The sequence below is a fragment of the Podarcis liolepis genome (genome assembly GCF_965112155.1).
Source record: "Podarcis liolepis genome assembly, chromosome: 4".
NCBI lineage: Eukaryota > Metazoa > Chordata > Lepidosauria > Squamata > Lacertidae > Podarcis > Podarcis liolepis.
Window position 1 is genome coordinate 38,024,762 of NC_139558.1, and position 17,753 is coordinate 38,042,514.

A 17,753-nucleotide genomic window follows, 5' to 3' on the forward strand; every position below is an offset into this window, starting at 1 on the left:
GCATATTAACAACGTAATCCTAAACATACCTACTTGGAAGAGAAATCAATAGAACCAGGGAATCTGTGTCATATAACTTTCAGAGTATGGGAAAAAGCCAAGTGATAGCAATTCTTACATCACAGAAGCAACCCAAGCTCTTGCTTCTATGTAAGCATGCAGAGGATTGAGACGATATATTGAAATAGGTACCCGTAGGCCATCCCTAGGTCATCATGCAGCAATTAAAGAACATCATGCACAGTATTTTGAATACTGAACATGTATATCAACTATATTGAAGTACAGGTATCCCTTGTTCTTCCAACACCTGCTCTGCTCCTAAAGCTACTATTCTTATACACCAAGGTTTTGTTCTGTACCGACACCAAAATCCTTTTATTAGAATATAAAACTTTCACAGATGAATTTCTTCATCCTTGGAGTGGCATTGAGCCTGAAGTGCTTTCCCAGTAATCGCTTTACGCAAAGCCAAAAAATCACATACTAGTCTCGCATGGTGAATCGAAGGATCAGTCATAGCGATTGCTTCTGTTTTTAACAACTGGGTGAAAGAGGAACTTTAGATCTTTTAAAAACTGTTTTGAGAAACAACACTTTCCTTGCTCAAAAACATTTATTGTTTAGAAAGAGGTGGTTTAAACCATTTCACGTCTCTCTTCTTCCTTGTGTGTATCTTAACAACTCTGCTAGGAAAGCAACAGCTCGATAGAATTTTAGAAAAAATATATCTAAAATACGCAACACAAATACGACCCAACATAACCAAAATCCACATATTTTTGCTTGTTTCAATAACCAACGTTTTTGGGTTGCCACCCACCCAGCCCCCACATTCCCTGACATGCATGATTGCTGACTGAGAGAGGTCTTTCATGCTCTGTGATACTTAGAGGGGTGTTTTTTGTATTCTGCTGGGCTTTGGGGCAGGTAGCAGCTGCACTTCTGTTGGCTCCAAAGCACAGCATGACATAAGGCAATTCAGGGAGTCAACAGGCCAGGGCTAGGAATTGGTAGAGGCTTTCTGTTTGCAAATAGAAGTCTTGCAAATATTCGTTGAGGCATTTTGTAACTTGACCTTCCTCCAAAAGTATCAAATCAATCAAATCAATCATGGCCACAAAGTTATGTTCAATTATGCACAAAATCAACAACAGACATCAACAGGAAAAGTCACAAAATTAACCCTTCAAGTCACCAAAGTCAGAGAGAAACAGAATTTAATAGGCTGTGCACAGCTCCCCGCTGCAACAATCCGTCTCATGGCTCCAACAGAGAGTGGGGGTGGGGGTGGGGTTAACCCGCCCTGGGTTGACCTGGGAACCAACCCCACCCTGGATCCTGTTCCTTGTATCTCCTCTCCCAACCAAGATCAGGGGTGCCTCCCTGCTCGGAATCAACCCTCTGCTCAACAGCTGAGGAGCCAAATAATCTGTAAATTTTCAGAAGAATGGGAGCAAGGACTAGACTTAGTTGTGACTCTTGTTTTCAGTTGAGGAGAAGCCCAAAGCTAATTTGACTCAAGGGGATACAGAGGCATGTGACACAGAGGCAGGAGGCAAGCTTCCTCAACCTCTGCCCTCCAGATGTTTTTGGCATACAACTCCCATGATCCCTAGCTACCAGGACCAGTGGTCAGGGATGATGGGAATTGTAGTCTCAAATCATCTGGAGGGCCGAGGTTGAGGAAGCCTGATCTAGCATTTGCCAAACAAGCAGCATAACTAGAAAAAAGAAAAAAGCACAGAACAGACAAGAACAAGTTGATACTTTAACATCCCTTCCTCAAAGTTCTATAGTGGGAAAGTTCAAGATATGGTCCCTTCAATTAGATGCTAGGTCACTAAAAAGCATTCCCTCCCTTCACTCTTGTGTTTTCCTTATAAAGTAAGATTGAAAAAAATGTTTCGGTTTTTCAGACTCACAATACACAGCGTTTTTAAAACATACAAATCTCTTCAGGACTTTGCCTCAAGATCCCACTTCAGCTCAGATAAGCCCCAAATCTTTCCTAAGTGGCCCTGCTTCAGTTCTTCATTCAGGATTTGTACAAATATTTTGCATATACAACTATACAGATCCAGATATTTATATATACATCTATATACAAACACAAAAACTGAATATTGTGTAACAATGCAAGCAGAATAAAGTAGGGTTTAGTCTTAGGGTAGGGGGCTCCAATCCTAATCCCAGTTACTTGGATTAAACCCCATTGAATTCAATGGGATTTAGGTCTGCATAAAGGTAAAGGGACCCCTGCATAGACATGGTTAAAATTGTGCTGTTATTTATTTTTTTATATTTAGAACTCATCTAACGCAAAAGAATTGTTCGGGTGGGGAAACAAATGCCTCTACGCTGTCAGCAAAACTAAATAAAGTTTAATATAATTTAAAATCCATGATATTTATTCCCTGATTTAACCCTGGCCAAACAAGCAGATTTCTCTAGCTTGGATTTTGGTGGCCCCAGAATAGGAGGAGGTTCCATAACTGGGGACCAGCCACCCAAAACATATTACTTATGACCTCATGCTTGAATCTGCTTCACAGATAATAGTATTAAGGTGAAGGGTTTGATGGATCAGGTATTATTACACAAATGGGAACAAGGAAAATCTCTGGGCTCTTCGGTGATTATTATTACAACTATTCAAATTATTATTATTGTTATTATTATTATTCAAATCCCATTATGAAAAATTTCAGGCTTTCCCCATATATACAGTACATAGCAAAGAGAATTTCCCAGGTTTCATAAAACTCAAGCCTAGGACACATTTGGCCATCAAACAGTACTTTATAAATTACAAATTTACAATCAGATTATAATTGCACTATATTCATGGCTGCTGTCTACTGAACTAATATAAGATAAGATACTTTGCCCTCTTTACGCAATAAATAGTTTGTTAGTGTTAATAAACTATACCGTGTATGCGGCTTTGTTGCCAACTCAGAGACAGTAATATAGAACAATAATAATAAATATAGCCTTGGCACCTCATAAACTGCAGACAAGTAAGAGAGAAACACAGAAACCCAAATATCAGGATACTTTTAAAAGCAAATTTTTGCAATATGAAATCCCTTTTTTTAAAAAAGGTCTTAAAATAAAGGCTACAGCAACAAAACAAAATGCATTTGGCCTTTCTGAGTTTTCTGCAGACCCCTCTGGAATAATAAATTAAGAGAACAATAAAAATAACGCTTACAGAGCAATTCCTTGTTTTAGTCGGCCTTTGTTCTAAACTTGTGGAGATGCGCAGTTATGACAAGCACTGGGGCAATTAAAAAAGCAACTTCAACTATTGAGGGAAGATCAATACCCTGAATCTTTTTAAGAAGAGGATTAATTCATTGCTTGCCACAACCCAGAGCACCTCTTAAAACATTTTATGAGAGAATTCCTGTAAATTAAACCTAACTATTCAATGATTGTTCTGTTGGCAATGCCAGAAGTGCTAAGGGCCTTGGAAAGAGGAAAAACACAACTCAGTGAGTAGTTTATCATGAAATAAAGTTCTCTCTTTTTTTCTTTTCTTTCCCCACCCTCCCTCCACAGCTTCCTATGGATAATATGCGATAATACATGTAATGAGCTCCCTAAAACAATTAGTAGCATATCTCCAGCGACCTGCTAATCTGAATGTAATGTTTTTTACCAACCACTGCATGCTTTCACACCCACATCACGTAGAGGGGGAAGAGGGTTACAAAATGTAATTTAGTATTCTGCCTCATATTTCATCAAGTCCCTTACCAGCTGCTTGATATATTATCAAGACGAGCGCAAGCACATTCGCCCCCCTTGACAGGGGCACCCCAAAGAATATAAGCAAATTGTAACTCTTTCCTTACATCACCACTAGTACCTAAGAGAATGGCAATGTTGACCATATTTTCGCTTTAACAATGGCTGACGTATTGTGGATATATAACAGAACCTAGGCCAATGGTTAAATTGCTTTCAATACAGGCAATATCTCATCCAACCACTCAAATAAATAAAAAGCAGGCCAGCTGGAGGTGAGGAATTTTGTAGCTGAAAGTCTTATAATCGAAATAAATTGCAAATGCCTCCAGAGTCAGTTTAGATCAGGGTGGTCCAACACATGGCCCTTGAGACCTTTTTTGGTGGCCCTTGGCAACATTCGATGCCCTCACATTGTCTTCCCAAGCTGCGTAAGTGAGCTGCTGGGCTTTGGGAATGAGGCGTGAGCATGATGATGAACACAAGCTTTAAAACACAAGTCAGTGCCAGGTACAAAGATAACCTACAAAGCTTTGAAAAACTCTTCTGTTGGGCATTTAGTTGTGGAATGAGGCGTTGTATTGGAAAAGGGAAATAGTCTCAAACTGGGGAGAGAAACTTTGCACTGACAGCTCAAAACTGGTAGGGTTTTTTTCTCCAAGGGGAAAAGACATGGGGCTTTCATATTAATTCCCTATAGGTGAAAAAACCGCTTGAGGTGGGAAATTTTAAGTTGAAAAAGGACACAAAATGGTTCAAAAGCCATTTTCTTCAGCTCATACACAGCATACCCCAGGTTGCTTTGGGTTGGAGTAGAGTATCCAGAACTCTGATATTCATGTGGTTTAAGCCCAAGTGCCTCAATTCTTATCTTTAAAATGGGAATGAATACAACAAATTGTACAGTTTTATGCTGAATATGAATAAGGTAAAAATAGTGAAGGAGCACATGAAAATGCAGTTTTCAGTTCTGCTACCATGTTAGACAACTGCTTCTTCCTTGCAGTGCCCTGCATTAGGTTTACGATTTGCCAGTTTCTGCTAATTCTTAGTACTCAATAGTGAAAAAGCTCTTGTGAAACTGAGGCAGTGAAAAATATTGGAGGAAAACCTTCCATATTACAAACCAAGCCTTGCACTTGATTTAAAATTTAAAGTGGGAAATGTATTTGTAAGGAAGTTCTAATGGATACAACTAACGAGAGTTGCATTAGGGCAGCACAAGTTAGCCCATTACACACAGCTTGCAAATCATGCATCCAGAGGCATATAAATAAAAAGGTTTGGAATGGAGAACATGCCTTTATTTAGTGCCAATTTGCATTCAGTGGTTCAGTTCAGCTCTCTGGTCTAATGCAGAGTTTCCCCAACTTGGGTCTCCAGCTGTTCTCATCATCCCTAACCACTGGTTCTGCTAGCTAGGGATGGTGGGGGTTGTGGTCCAAAAACAAATGGAGATCCAAGTTTGGGGAAACCCTAGTCTAAAGCAATCTATTCAAGGGATTATCTAAATAAGTAAAATGAGTTTTAGACTTAAGCTTCATACTGTTTCAAGCACCGTGGGGCAGGGTTGACATGCCCAGGGCTACCTTGTTCCAACTATAAGAAGCCCCAAACCAGGGATAACACTTGCCTAGAAAGGGGTGAGGAGACTTGGTTCGACATCTTGAATTAGTGGCAGCCAGTCTGGTGCCCTCTAGATACCCCAATCCCTGACTACCAGCCCTGCTGGCAAGGGGCTGATTAGATTTTTGAGTCCACCATGTTGAAAGCACTATATTGCCTTCAGCCAACTGAAACCTACACTGTAGAACAGAAATTTAGTATCTATCATCTAATCAATCACAAATACTTTTAAAAGTTACAGCTAATGAAGTTGTTGCCCATTTGAAAACCCAATTTTATATTTTGCTTCTTTACTGCTGGGCTCAGGAGGCAAATGTCTTTACTCTGTTTCAGATATAGGACATACAGAAATCATGTCACGTTCAACAGTCAAAACAAAAACATCATGAAACGTGTTACAAAATGTCCTATTCTGAACATTTAGAAGAGACTGCTTGCACTCATACACAAGAGCTCAAATGTTGCAGGTGGAAAACTCGGTGTCCAAACAGTTAGCACCCACGGTTTATAAATATATTGGACACACTTAAAACACTCCTGTTCATTTGTAGTGTACAGCAGCAAATCGATACACATTTGCATTGCAAACCATTATACACAATGAAGAAATAGAATCTTTGCCAATACTTTCCCACTTGTTTTTTTTTTTATAGTTGCTATCAAATCTCACATAGAACTTACTATATTATATAAAGAATGGAAATCAAAGCATGACCTGGGATTATACACTGCCGCTTTTATTACTATGATTATTCCTACCTTTTCTGGAGGCGGAGGAGGGTTAAATCTCTTTGCACAGACTAAAAACACATCAGGCTCTGGCTTGCCAGCCTTCACTTCAGGGTCATCTCCCAACACAATATGATGAAATAAATTAAAGAAGTCTTTGTGTCGACTTGTTTTCATTTCAAATGTCACCCCAGATGAGCTGGTGGCAACAGCTATGGGTATGTTGTGTTGATGTAGATGGCGGATTAGTTTTTCAACACCTGTGAAACAGAAAAATATATATATGAAAGTGTTAAAATACACTTGTTTGAGCAAAAACAGAGGAGCTAGATTTACTGGAGTTGTTCACCCCACCTTCTGAACTTGATTTAGTTAGTTCTCTTTCCTGCCTTCATCAAAAGACTAATGGTTGATAATTTGGGTGTTTGTACCTTGTGTGGGATGGTTTTCGTTGCTGCCTCCTGTATAACTCTGTATAACTCTTGAGAGTCCCATGGATTGCAAGAAGATCAAACCTATCCATTCTGAAGGAAATCAGCCCTGAGTGCTCACTGGAAGGACAGATCCTGAAGCTGAGGCTCCAATACTTTGGCCACCTCATGAGAAGAGAAGACTCCCTGGAAAAGACCCTGATGTTGGGAAAGATGGAGGGCACAGGGAGAAGGGGTCGACAGAGGACGAGATGGTTGGATGGTGTTCTTGAATCTACCAGCATGAGTTTGATCAAACTGCGGGAGGCAGTGGAGGACAGAAGTGCCTGGCATGCCCTGGTCCATGGGGTCACGAAGAGTCGGACACAACTAAACGACAACAACCTTGTGTGGATTTTAACTGTGTGAGGGGGAACATGTGGCTGCACCTTCTGCCACTGACATTACATCCTCACTGCTGTACCACCCTTCGCCCATCTATTTTAGTCCTTGTCCATAGAAGTTCCATCTCTCTAGTCTTTCATAGGCTTTAAAAAATAATTCTGTAGTCCCCAGGGCTGCTAGTGGTGGAAAAATGCCCCCTCCACAGAAAGAATCCTGTTGCCCTAACAGGTCCTTGGTGGTGGGCTGCATTTCTCATACATCAGTTAATCCCTAAGTCAATGGAGAGTCTGTCTCAATAAACTTGCACAGGGGGAGGGAGTTTGTAGCCCAAAAATTGATGGAGCAAATGCCCCCAAGGACCTTTAAAGCAACATAAACTTTCGTCCCTACAAGCTGATTTCAGCACTATAGTATTGCTTCTGTTTAGCAAGTAGAAATACACAGTACAAATGAACTGAATCTGAACTTTTTTTAAAAAAGGTGATGAATTTTTTTATGAAAAAAGAAATAGCAAAAACAATTTTGAATATGAAACAGGAAAGTAAAAAAGGAAAGTTTTCTACTGCACATCCTTGCAGGTGTACAGAAACCACGAAGTGCATCATACTACATAAAATCAAGATAGTATGCAGAGAGGACATCTGTAGAATAAGAGGAACTGTGCTGTAATACATGAACTTCTGGCCAAAAAAACCAAATAAAAGGAAGGGACGTAATGCATATTTAGTAGGTCTGATGTAGTTAATAAAGCTGAAAGGATCAAAATATATAAACCTCAAGAACTTTAAACAATAATTAGTCACATGCCAAATTTAGAACTCTGAACACAGATGTATTTTTTTTAAAAAAAATCCTGACAGAATTGAAGTATTTCTCATGGGACAATAGAAGCTTTCAGAAAGGAATAATTCAGCATTTTCCATTTGACAGCTCTGAAAAATACATAAAATAACACAAATTAAACTTTTTCTTGTGGCTTTATTTTTCCCCTAGTGCTTCTGCTCTTTCTAGTCCGCTGAAACTCAAATAGCAGCAATTATTTTGGTGAGAACGATTCTCTTATTTACATATTTTGTTCCACAATGTATTTGCATTTATCCTCTGATATTAAGGATACATATGGGGCTCCTCAATTCAGTGGGGCTTTCTTTTGATTTGGAATGCACAGCATTACACTGCAAAGCATGCACAAAAAATGTGTGTTCATTTATGTATTATTTCCATATACAGACAGCTTGCTACCTGAAAATCTTGAAGCAGTTCGCAATTGATAAAATACATATATAAACACAGTACGTACAATAAAAACCGTGTCAAATTATTCACATAAAAACTGAAATATAAGCGTATACGTAAACGCAGTATCACTATAAGGTCGAAGAGCTTTACACAGCAACAAAATGTAAAATTCCAACAAACCAACTTTTCGCACAACCACTCACGCAATCTCATTCACCACTACTTTCGCACAACCACTACAATCACTCACTGCTTCATACATTATGTCTGTCAACCAGCCAGCACATTCATATACCACTTCTACTCAACAATATGACATATAAGTTTATTGAAATGCTAGTATTATAAGCTTTTTTCTATCAACTGGTCTGTCCTTGTTTTTAATGTTGCAATGCATATCAGTATGCTTTCTGGGGCCCTCCAAAACAGCAAGATAAGTTTAAATCCAATTGCATGTCTTGACAGTAGAAAATCCAGGTCCCTTTTGTTTAAAAAGGAGGAGGGGAATGTTTAGGAAGCATTTCACCCTCTCTGCAGACTATAATTAATGCAGTGACACTTTACAGAGGTCATTAAACTTCCTTGCCAACCGTTATTTTGAAAGAAAACTATCACTTTTATTCAAAACAGCAATAGTTTAGCAAATGTTTACCAGTCTTTCCACTTGGGACTTCACAAACCCAGGTGAAAGGATAAAAGAATTACTACATAAAGCCTCAGGATACATACATGAAAAATGATGCAGTCTGCACATCACTTAGAATTTATTTAAACCCTTCCACCTTTTTTCTTGTCAAGCGGGTCTGTGTTAAACATTTAAGGTATTCTCAAATACTGTGGTATCTGTGAAGCTGTTGGGGATAAAACATAACTGATTAATGCCAGGGTGGGTTGATTTAAATCATGCCCTTTTAAATAAATGATTCCAGTCAAGTTTTCCCACAATATTATTTTTCAACCAAGTATGGATACTAATTAGCTCCTGTAGCAATTTTAGAATATTGGTATGCAACTAAATATATCCTGTATACTACCTAGGAACATAATGCAGAACTTTAATCATACGGCCCCATGTGCCTTTTGCACTATCTGGGTAGTTGGGGGCAGCTGAATTCTGAAATGCGTGGATTTCTGAGCAAATCCAGCAGCACGGAAGTGCCAAGAGATTTCTAGAAAGGGCTTGTAGTTATTGGTCATAACATGAGATCAACAATCAATAGCTGCCTTGTTTGCTTAGCAGTCACAAATAATCAAAACTGATTATATTGCAGACCTCATCTATTTACATGGATCTTCCAGGTTTCTCTTTCATTTTCTTAAAAAAACTGGTTTTGACCAACTTTCTTTTATAATGTGTCAATGATTCAAAATAGACTTCAACATGTTTACATTAAATTTAAATTTCACTGCGGGGGTGGGGGTTGGGGACGGACACAGTGGGTTTTTTAAATAAGGAAAGCAGGTTTTGTTTTGCTTTTACAAAAGCAATTCTGATTTCCAGTGCCAGATTTATGTATAAGCTAAACACGCTATAGCTTAGCTCTTGGGTGCCCTCCCCCCATTTTTAATATTAATATACTTAATTGTATTTCAGTTCAACATTTACTTTGCTAAAATACATATTTTGTTATGTGCAAATGACATTTATATACTTATAAGGTCCATAAGGGACGCGGGTGGCGCTGTGGGTTAAACCACAGAGCCTAGGAGTTGCCGATCAGAAGGTCGGCAGTTCGAATCCCCGCGACGGGGTGGGCTCCGCGACGGGGTGGGTATGAAAGGATTTTAAATCTGTTAACTGTTTTAGTAAGTTTTTAAAAAACAAAAACATGGATGTGTTTGCTGCCCTGGGCTCCTTTGGAAGGGAAGGATATAAGTTCAATAACAATACCTATATAGGAAGGCTTATACAAAATATGGGGACGCGGGTGGCGCTGTGAGTTAAACCACAGAGCCTAGGACTTGCCGATCAGAAGGTCGGCGGCTCGAATCCCCGCGAAGGGGTGAGCTTCCATTGCTCGGTCCCTGCTCCTGCCAACCTAGCAGTTCAAAAGCACGTCAAAGTGCAAGTAGATAAATAGGTACCTCTCTGGCAGGAAGGTAAACGGTGTTTCCGTGCACTGCTCTGGTTCGCCAGAAGCGGCTTAGTCATGTTGGCCACAGGACCCGGAAGCTGTACGCCGGCTCCCTCGGCCAATAAAGCAAGATGAGTGCCGCAACCCCAGAGTTAGTCACGACTGGACTGGTCAGGGGTCCCTTTACCTTTTTATACAAAATATGGGAACATTGAACTTCCATCATGTTCTTATTTGTTGACCAATCAGACTTACTTTCTCTTTCTGTCTCTGTCTCTCTGCATTTCCTATCAGATAGGGCTGATAGGCTAAAATTAGCAATCTAGAGAATATCGTGTAAGAGGCACTTAGTCATTTTCTGCTGCTTAAGACAGATGATTAAAAACTGTGTCTTGGTGGTGCAATAGCTCCCAGGGATTTAGACATCAGTATAACAGAAAATGTAAAAACTGTAGAATCTGTTGTGTTTTGGTCTTAAATAGAAACAGATGTACCAGAGATGGATTCTCAACAGGAACACAATCAATTATCTATTTCTTCTGTTTCTTTTAAAGTAAAAAATAAAAGTCTTCATCTACAATAATTCTATGCAAATCCCTAGAACTGCAGGCTCAAAGTAGAGAGCCACCATTTTTAAATGTGTGACAAAGTAGCACAAAGCAGTTCTTGGAAAATCATTAAAACATCCATTTGGAAAGTTACTCACATTTCAACAAGCAATATAAATTAAAGCATTATTCCCAGTGGAAAATCCAGTAAGCAGCAATTGTCTTTTTAACTAGCTTAGGAAGTAGAACACAATAAACAGCAGCAACAGAAAACATGGAAATGATGGCAGTATTGTGGTATAGCTCTCTGCTATATCCCGTAGTTTGCCATACACCACTTTACAGGACAATTACAGGTTCAAGCTGGGGGGGGGGCACATAGGTTCCCATCATTTTGGAGAGAGGCAGACTAGTAGGTGCTGAGTTGCATATTGGTTTCCCATCACCAAGGTAAAATAAGCTTAAAACTATTTGGAATGCGCAATGGCCTTAAATAACCATTCCAGAAATTCTGTATTTTCTGCTATTATTATCGTCGTCGTCATCATCATCACAAACTCCCATTAAAAAGTCAAATATAGGGATATTATTGCATATTGTCTTTTTTGCATCTTTCAAAAAGCATTACTTTATTATGCATGACTCTTTAAGTGAAGGCAAGCAATGGACATAGCACTGGCTTTCAGATTCTGGCATGTAGAAACTTTGCATAAATGGGGAATTAAGAAGAATAAATGCTCCATACTGTTGATTTCCCAATTCTTCTGTAATGAAGAGTGGCTCTTGGATATGACAAGAGTTAATTATTTGTATGTAGGGGTCAATCCACAGACAGGCTGTATGGCCTATTTTTGTCCATGTGATGATTATGCATGTGAGTGCATGGCTGAATGGGGAAACATCTGAGTGAAACAAATGCAGCCATTTTCATGAACTGGAAAACATGCAGAAAGGGAGAACAGAAGCAGCTCCCATTCCATCAACTTTCTTAACATACACTTAATATATCTGCATTCATTTTATATATAAATTGATTTTTTTATGAAAGGGCAATAGTTTATTTGCTTAATATAGCTATTCAACCCCTAATTAATGCACGGTGTGGATTCAAAGGTCTAGAAACTTGAGTATGGCATACTAGCTGTGCATTATTTTTACTCACTACTGATGCCTTCCTTCTTCCAAGTCCTCTGGCATAAGCAGAGAGCTTGTGCAAGGAAAGCTCGGGTCTCTCATATTATGGCAGGAGGCAGAAGGCAGGGGAAAGAGGACCTACACCACTCGTCTTCTCCAACGCCCAGCACAAAGAGAAAGAATAGGCACTCTCCTTCTCTGAAGTTCTCCCCCCCCCCCCCCCGGTGTTTGTGCTGTGTTTTTAAGAAAGCAGGAATGAAGCAAGTCACTCTTGTTGCTTCTGCAAAAACCCAGCCAACATTTGTTGTGTCACTGCTGTATTCTGCCCGGTTGGCACTGACCCTTAAAAGGACTTTATCATTGGTGGTTTTCCATTTGTGGTGAGCTGCACCCCTCACTGTTAACATTCAGGGCAAATTTAAAAACATTCTTTTTCACCCAGGCATTTGGTGGCTGAAATAGACACTGTTCCTGGTAACGTTGAGATTATAAATTGTGAGAATGTACATGTTGTTAAAAGTTTTAAAAATGCTTTTATTGTGCTGTTTGCTGTTTGCAGGTGTCCCCCCCCCCCCGATTCCTTTGGGAGTAAGAGTGATCCAGCAGTACAACAATAGTCACCCCTCCCAATGCACATGCCAAAACACTTGACAGGGGGTTCATGCCTGACAATGTGGGAAATGAACACAGACACACATCCTAAAGACAGTATTCCCTTTAATAGGTAGAGGGTAGGGTAACTTTGTTTCTGGGCATCCATGGGACACTACAGAAGGTGTGGAGAGGCCTGTGAAAACAGCTATCAACAGCTTAAAAACACACGGCAACTAACCATACACGCATTCAGAGCTGTCAAGTAGAACAATATCACATGTTCTCTCCCTCTCATATGCAAGAGACAGATGGCATTGCTGAAAAGTGCATCATATTTATTCTTAGAAGACACCTCAGTGGGTTTTTTGAGAAATAAAAAAAAACGTTCAATCTTCCAAGGTGATGAGGAAAGAACCAGGCACCAGAGAAAAGCATTTTGTGAATGTAACTATTCAAATTCAAACTGAAAGATTTAATTGGATATGCACACATTTGATTAGAGGAAATACAACCTGGCATCAATGCAGCTGTGGGGAACACTTTTTCTTGCTTCGTTTTACTTTCATGAAGTAGTTCTTCTATGGTTATCGGGAGGTCCAGGGCATCTCGCATAATGGTTAATCCCTCCAATGTCTTTTTACCCATTGCTAAGGATTTTACATCCCAGGTATAGGTTTTTCCAAAGCGGTTGCAGATTTCTTGGAACACAATAGTATAAAGACGTTCAGTATCTGAGGAAAAAAACCACACACAGTATTAGTGGCATGATGTCAGAATGGTGCGTAATTACAAATTATGTTGCATTCTTGGAGGGAAAAGACAGCGCTCCTATTGGTGAACATGTTGGCAAGAATAAAAGACAATGCAATAGGGTCTTGAACTCTTGACCATAAGAAATTCATCTTGAACATCATGTAAGCCTTTTCTGACAGGCAAAACTAATAACTTCTGACTTAAGGTCACAGCCAGGCCACCCAAATCAGGGTGCCACATAACCTTTAACATTAAATACATGGCAACAAGATTATAAATTCACATTCACACTGCTATAGAAGGCAAACCCTCATATTTTCAAAACACACTATTGCGGGCTGCAATGCACCATTACGTGTTTGGAACATATTTGTGGAAGAAAAGGAATGCCTTAATTGGGAGGTAATCTTTATCTTGGAACTGAAGATAACAAATGAAGAAGGAAATCCAGTACTCAAGGGATGTCATTACATATTCTATTTAAACTATAAAGTAATTTATTTTGCAAGCCTTTGAACAGGACTTTAAAAGTTCTTCAAAAGATGCCACAGTCTGCATTATATTGCCAGTGGCACTGTTACATTTACATCTGACTAGATTTCAATTACAACCCTATAACCTATAATCAAGGGAGTTTAAGAGCAAGTAAGTTCTCTTCAGGCCACACTCATGCATATAAAGTTTCAGCCCAAGGAACCAACCTTCTCCTGAATTCATTAGTTTCGAAAAAGACAAGCAAACATAGCCATTATGGTACAGTTTTATTGCGGCTCTTAAAAGCAAAGTTGTTGAGCACTTGTCCCCCAGTAAGATTAAGGGGTCTAATTTTTTTAATTTGAGGCCTACTACACAAAAATACAAAGGTAGGTTGACACCGCTGGTTCACGTGATGAAGATTCATTGCTATCCATTAGTCAATCATGGCACATTTGGCCATAGCATTCTTGACTTCTTTTTAGCATTGCCTTAATGTACCAGTAAGGGTTCAATTATACCACTGCAATGGGCAGTCGTCAGTTTCCAGTTCTTGAAATATGAAATGACATCACTAGATGCCAAAGGATCTCATTACCTTCAGCATCACCTTGAATGCTGATAATGTAGACCATTTCTTATACTTCCTTGGAGAAAAAAAAAAGATAGTTTCCCCAAAAAACTAATCCATTAACAGTCATTCCATTTGGCTGCAGTAGAGCTGAAGACCATCTTATATGAAGTGTCATTTGGCTCTTCCTCTTCTCAAACTGTCTCCCTCAATGGCCATATAAATTCAACAAGTATTTGTTCCTGAATTTGCTTGTCTTCCTGTTTCCTTCCCATCTTCCCCTCACCTCTGCTGTATTATAATCCATTTATCAAAAATCTACAATAAGCAACAACAACAAACAGTGCATGAGCACCACCTGTTTACTTCATGCGAGTTTCCAACTCCCAAGTGGCTCGCAACTCAACATTTCTAGATTCTGCATTCTTATCATGAACCTGACTTTAGCTGTAGTAATTTCATGCAGTAAGCATTTGAGGTCATTTCAGCAGGTCAGTTTGCTAGTGCCCAATGGAAGGGTGATCCATATACCTCACAGGAGCCATTACATCAGACTGTGATAGAGGAGTGAAAAGACAGAAGTGCAGGGCTACCATCAGCTCTGCTGAGAAGCTGTCATCTGGCAGCAGACATTACATCAGGCTGCAGCAGAGGGAGGAAGAGAAGGGATGCAGCCTCACTCTATCATCACAGCTGAAAAGCCAGCAACTCTTGAATCCTCTCCCTGAACTTTTCCAACTTTTGCGATCAGAATCATGGATTCCTCAAAAGCTCACAAAGTCTCAGTCAGCACTATTCCAGTGACTAGGCTTGAAAAGATGCCATGACTGATAGCCTGATGATGCATGCAATACACAAACAAACAAACAAACTCACACCCTGTTCATTTGGCACAATCAGCAAGCTTATGTGAAAAGGAATTGGCAACATAATTAAGATGTATATCTTTATTTGTAGTGCTGAAAAAGTTCGGCTTCTGTCTTGGTTGCAGGGAATCACTGATCTACCAAGAGATTGAGGATGACTCCTTTATATTCTTATACCCTTCAATAATATACCAAAATATTGTAGAAATAATGATCACACAGAAATGACAATAAAACCTAGATTTCATATTAAGTCTAGATGCAGGCCTATTCATAGAAGCAAAATTCCCATAATGAAAAGAAGAAGAAAAAATCTCCTGAATCTGGGCTTGAAAATAGATGGGCTATAATTTTGGAAATTTGTTCAGAAGCATCTTCTGCTAGATTAAAACAATTACACCAGAGAGACCCAATAGGCACAATGATTAACACTAATTTCCTCAGTTGGGTTGTGTGATAAGTGTGATAAACTGTCTCCAGTGTAACAAGAATATCTGAATTCTGAATATTGTTTCAAAGTTCCTATAGTACATGCTACACATATATTGGGAGTGTAGTTTAAACAATTAAACTGGATGGAACCTCAAAACAATTAGCAACCTTTGAATGATGAGTCAAAATTCTCCAACAATATATTAAAAGACAGGTGCAAGCTACACATATTGCAGCACTTTATTTTTTTATAAATCTCTTCTGAAATAAAAATAATAATGTGATTGCCAACAACTAAGGATTGCAACTAATTTAATCAAGCAATGATTTGAAATTAAGTTTTTTGATTACCACTTAACATAATTCAATGAAAGTATCTATAACTCATCCTAATGGGGAGCAGGTATTCTATTCTTTTAGGCTTTAGCTGCTGCAAACAAGTTTTTTGCCATATTATTCAAGACAGCATAAGTACTTGCTATAAATGGACCCTACTGTATGCACATTATGTTTACTGTTGGTTGGAAGTAAAAAAAATGCTTGTAGTTTGCTTCTTGATTTATTAAAAATGTAATTAATTACTGCAAGAGTTTGGTTGTTCAAGCAGTGTAGTATTGTCACCAACTGTTGTCCCAAGAAGGCTCAAGCAGAGAATTATTATTCTTATATAGTTAATCCTTAAAATATGAAGCAAAATCACACAAATTTGAAGCATACTCAAACTAATTCATTTAACAATTTTTACTGGCTAAGGAAGTTTGTAAATTTAAGAATTTTTCAACCAGGCAGCTTTTTGAATAGTCAGGTCTCTTAAAAGGCAGAATGGTGACTAGTCATCATTTTTCCTACTTGCATCTCTGGAAGGGGGTATTGGTAAAGGATAGTCATGATTCTGGTACCATGAAGGTTCAACTTTTAACCCTTAAGTCTATCTGCACCACAGTTATAAACTGATGAGCTTATATCTGAGGGTTGGGACAAAATCACACACACAAAAAAAATATTTTCAGTAGGATAAAAAATTTCCCACCACACCCCCAACAATGACAATACTGGTTACAAAGTAACACATTGCAAACAAGCCATGTGCTTCAGTCCCTTAAATCCTTTATGCAGTTTGGTGAACTTTCCTCTCTCTGGTCCCAGAGAGAGATCCTAAGCTTGTTCATCATTGCAGACCTTTTCTGTTACTAGCTGCCTCTGATTTCAAGTTGATCTGCAGCTCAGGTTTTTGGGGATGAGTCATCATGGATTCTTTAGCACTGCAGGGAGGTGAACTAGATCAGCCTTGTGGTCCTTTTCCCACTCTATAATTCTATGGTTCCAATATTAAGCTGTGATTATTCGTCATTTTAAAAGATCTATAATGCCTCAGTGGTGCTTTTGATTTAGTTATCACTTTAAGGATATAGTTTAATTCTACAATGATTGCTACCCTTAAATCCTTTTACTGAAGGGCAGTGCAACAATGTTTCAAATAATCAAATGTGAAGCACATTCCACCCTTGTATAACGGGCTGATCATCTTACCCAATCCCCACACCCTGCAAGCCAAAACAACCAGTTTCAGATTAATGGGAACCAATGATTCATCCACCTTCACGCAGAAGTAAAAAGAGCCAAGTGAGAAAAAGGAAAGCAAGACCACAGTTTTTACAGATATATATTAACACTTAGATTCAGACGGTGGTGCTGTAAGACAAGGAGAAGAACTGTGAGAAGTCTCAAAAGCTAGGTTTACAGCGCTGATTTGCCCTAGCCCAAAGCACACTGGGGAGCTATTGTAAAGCTGAATGTGCACAAATTAATGTGCACAGATTGCAGGCTTACTCTATACCAAAAGCCAGAAACCAACCAAATAGCCACTTGAACCACTGGATAACAATGCACAAAGGAGGATAGAGTGAATGGACAAAAACTCAATGTTTATCTTCATCTTGACAGAGGTTGGAGAAATACCCATATTATAACTGTTGTTGGGGAAGGCAATGGAGGGATTATATCAAGCTAAGATGAAAAAGAACTTGTGACAAAACCATATCAATACATTTCCAGACCCATATGACATTTGTTCTTTTCATTTGTCCAAGCCTTTTAGATGAGCTTTATTTGAAGTATTTTTACCTGGCTCTTAAATATTA

The 17,753-nt window shown here is 39.0% G+C and overlaps 1 protein-coding gene across 1 annotated transcript in view; it reads right to left on the minus strand.

Moving 5' to 3' along the window:
- PUDP (pseudouridine 5'-phosphatase) overlaps positions 1 to 17,753 on the minus strand; it is a 55,945-nt gene that overhangs the window by 21,300 nt on the left and 16,892 nt on the right. The window contains exons 2-3 of the mRNA XM_083502091.1: positions 13,029 to 13,247; positions 6,142 to 6,371 (exon numbers count right to left, since the gene is read on the minus strand). Of these exons, the coding sequence (XP_083358217.1) occupies positions 6,142 to 6,371; positions 13,029 to 13,247 (449 nt within the window). The remainder of the gene's footprint in view (positions 1 to 6,141; positions 6,372 to 13,028; positions 13,248 to 17,753) is intronic.